The following is a 3,819-nucleotide window of genomic DNA, read 5'->3' on the forward strand; positions in this document are numbered from 1 at the left end:
AACTCGGTTTTATATAATTGGTAGTAATGTTATTTGACTTGAGCCGAATTAAAATTTAATTTAAAGTATTAATTTGATAAATGCTTTTGAATTGGTTAAATCGAAAATCAGTATAAATTAATTAAATTAATTAAAAACCAGTTGAATCGATAAACTGATTACCTAGATTTGAAAACATTGATTAACAGAGATAATGCACATCAAACATGTTTAAAAATAAAATCAAGTAATCTTTAGTTTATATTAATTTTACAATTCTACTATACCTTTGCCAACTGCCAAAGGCACATACCCATAGCAACGACATCCGACCTGGGATTCTGTCTTCTCTCTCTGTTCCTTTGTTTTGTTATTTTGGTTTGGTTTCTCGCCTTGCTGTCAATGGCGAACAGATACTGGGTGGTGTCTCTTCCGGTTCAGAAATCGGCGTCCACATTGTGGAATAGCTTACAAGACCAAATCTCCAAGCATTCCTTCGACACTCCTCTTTACAGGGTACCTTTTCTCACGGTCTCTCTTTCTTTTCCCCTCAATTACATCTAATTTTCTCATCCTTCTTTCTCTTTTTCATTTCTTCAATCCAATTTTCGCAGTTTAATATACCAAATCTACGTGTTGGCACTCTCGATTCCCTCCTTGCTCTCAGTGATGATCTCTTCAAAGTAATCTTCCTCTTCTTTACTTTCTGCTTTTTATATATTTATTTATCAAATTCTACTTTTTTTTCCCTTAGATCTGCTAAATTTCTGATGATTCAGCTGAGGCTTAACCACTGTTTGTGTCTTTAGATTTGTTTAAAACAAAATTATGTGAAATTACTACAACTTTTAGAATTGAGTTTTAATTTATTTTCTTTGATTTTGATTTTCATGTATGAGCAGTTGAATACCTTTATCGAAGGAGTTTCTCAGAAAATCAGGAGGCAGATCGAGGAACTGGAGAGAGTATCTGGATTGGAGAGCAATGCCCTCACCGTTGATGGAGTCCCCATTGATTCTTATCTAACAAGGTAAAAAAAAAAAATTGGCTCACTCATGTGAATGAATGTGGTGGTATTAGTCATGGATCTCATTGGTTACCATGGACAATTTGTTTTGTTACAAGAGTTAATTTTTGGTGATTTGATGGAAGGTTTGTTTGGGATGAAGCAAAGTACCCGACAATGTCCCCCTTGAGGGAAATTGTTGATGGTATTCACATTCTAGTGGCAAAGATCGAGGATGATCTCAAGGTAATTTCTTGGCTCAAATTTCAGATTTTATACACCTTTATACATGTTTGTTTCTTACATTTATTAGTTGAATGGGAAGTTGGGTCTTGAAGTGTTGTTTATTATGTTAGGTTCGTGTTGCTGAGTATAACAATGTGCGCGGCCAACTTAATGCCATAAACAGAAAGCAAAGTGGAAGGTATGGCTGTCGCTTCAGTATGATCAGTACAAATGCAAGAAGATTTTGCTTTTACTAGCTGATTGAATTCTGTATGTTTTAGCTTGGCTGTTCGTGACCTGTCTAATATAGTGAAGCCTGAGGATATCATTACTTCTGAACACCTAGTGACTCTCCTTGCAGTTATTCCCAAGTATTCACAGAAGGATTGGCTTTCAAGCTACGAAACATTGACTACCTATGTGGTAAGTAATGTCATCCATGGTTTAAAGGAACTTTAGTTGTCAATTCATTGTTGCTTGTGATATACAATGCCACCTCAGAGAGCAGTTATTCTTGTGATTTGTTTAGGCCCCTGGAATGGGTGAATCTTGTGAGAGCAGTTGTTCCAGTTTATTTCTGATGATATGAGAAATAGAATTCATTTTTGGGATAAAATTTGGAGCTTATCAATGACTGAACTTTGTCAGTTTTAGCTTCTTATTTATTGCCCCACTTCTTTTTTTCTCTTACTGAATATTGTATCCACTCTTTGTATTACAGACTTGTCTATTTAGTTATTAAACTTTCTTATTGTTTGTTGTGGTCATTCTGAGTAACAGAGCCATGCGATTTCAGGTCCCTAGGTCCTCCAAGAAGTTGTATGAAGATAATGAATATGCTCTTTACACTGTCACGTTATTTGGTCGCGTCGCTGACAATTTCAGAACTAGTGCACGGGAACGAGGCTTCCAAGTGAGTGCATTCGATGGTTGCATTTGCATTTTCTATATGAGTAAAATTTCTTTAGGATATTCTTATGCATGGTCATGGTGCATAGAAAATGTTTTACTCCCTTGGAGGATTTCTTATTCCCATTGTTGCCGCATTTCTTTTGGTGTCATTCAGATTCGTGATTTTGAATATAGTCCAGAAGCACAAGAAAGTCGTAAGCAGGAACTAGAGAAATTGGTACAAGACCAAGATAGCTTGCGAAGCTCACTTTTGCAATGGTGTTACACTAGTTATGGGGAGGTATCTTATATTTCCTTTCCTTTTGCTGTGAAATCCCTCAAATTTTACCATATTTTGAACAAGTTTTTGAATCAGTTGCTTGCCCGTAGGTTTTCAACTCCTGGATGCATTTTTGTGCTTTACGTATCTTTGCAGAGAGCATTCTAAGATATGGTCTGCCGCCGTCTTTCCTGGTAACTTTTACTTGGTCATTTCTACAATGATTTATGAACCAAAATTTCCTTGACAACTAAGTGCTGGTTTTGTACTGATATCAGGCATGCGTTTTGTCCCCATCTACAAAGGGTGAGAAGAAAGTGCGGTCCATCCTTGAAGAGTTATGCGATAGCACAAACAGGTACACAGCTTTTAATCTTGTCATGTGTAATAAAGTTGACAAAACCAGAGTGAATATGTTGTCAACTGCTGTTGTTATCTTTTGCTCATCTGCCCAAATCCCAATATGGGGCGCCAAAAAGAAAAACACTGCTCAAATCCCCCAATTTGTTACATTAGGCTGCAATCATTAACTAGTAATTGTGTGGGAAACGAGTTATTTTAAATATGTTCTTTCTTTTCTCCCTGTTGATGTGTACATGGCTGAAAATGGCAATGTTGATCTTGAAATATGCTAAATTTGACAATGCTGTTACAAAAACGGATACTTTTATTTGTTCATCCTGAAAAATAATTGACTTGATTCTCATACTAATTTCCTACTTTCTCTGATATGAAATTCACTAATACTGGTCCTCTCTGAAATGCAGCACATACTGGAAGACTGAAGATGAAGGCGGAGCAATGGCTGGTTTAGGAGGTGATGCCGACACCTATCCCTATGTCTCCTTCACAATCAACATTGCTTGATGAATGCAATTGCTAGGTCTTGATTCTGAGCATCTTCATCAAGACGACAAATGATAATAACGTAAAGTGTAGGAGATGCTGTATATTGATTCTTTAGTTATTTATGGACATCCTCACCTTAGGGAGCAGTGTCTGAAACTTTTGTATTCTGAATTTGAGGCTTTAACCCTTGGTTTCTATTTCTGACAATCTGCAATGTTGAGGCTTCACCTCTGCCTTCTATATATATTTCAGTAACTTTGATCAGTTCACATGTCTATATATAAAATATTTCTGTAAGCCTATTTGAACAACAAAACTCTTTGGTCGATCTTTCAGCATCCTATATACATATGCCATTAGCATAAACTATAAATATAATCACATGAAAAATCCATATTAAAATAGAACTTCCATTACCAACAGTTGCAATCACACCAGCTTCATTGATAATAAGTTAAGTCAAATAGATTAAATTACCCAAAGCTGATTGAGATCATAACTGGGCAAAGGCCGGGGAGTTCCAAATTAAGGGTACAAATGTGGAGATAACTTAGTTACATTAATCGTACTTGGGTTCAGATATGAGGCT

General features: G+C 36.2%; 1 protein-coding gene across 1 annotated transcript; it reads left to right on the forward strand.

The window, feature by feature from the left end:
• Positions 1-201: 201 nt before the first annotated feature.
• Positions 202-3,546, forward strand: LOC108471116 (V-type proton ATPase subunit C-like). Its single transcript, XM_017772706.2, has 11 exons — positions 202-495; positions 594-662; positions 882-1,009; positions 1,132-1,231; positions 1,342-1,409; positions 1,492-1,633; positions 2,007-2,123; positions 2,277-2,402; positions 2,492-2,575; positions 2,660-2,739; positions 3,149-3,546. Exons 1-11 carry the CDS (start codon positions 382-384, stop codon positions 3,246-3,248), a joined length of 1,128 nt encoding a protein of 375 aa, XP_017628195.1. The 5' UTR covers positions 202-381; the 3' UTR covers positions 3,249-3,546.
• Positions 3,547-3,819: the final 273 nt, after the last annotated feature.

The sequence above is a fragment of the Gossypium arboreum genome, chromosome 11 (genome assembly GCF_025698485.1).
Source record: "Gossypium arboreum isolate Shixiya-1 chromosome 11, ASM2569848v2, whole genome shotgun sequence".
NCBI lineage: Eukaryota > Viridiplantae > Streptophyta > Magnoliopsida > Malvales > Malvaceae > Gossypium > Gossypium arboreum.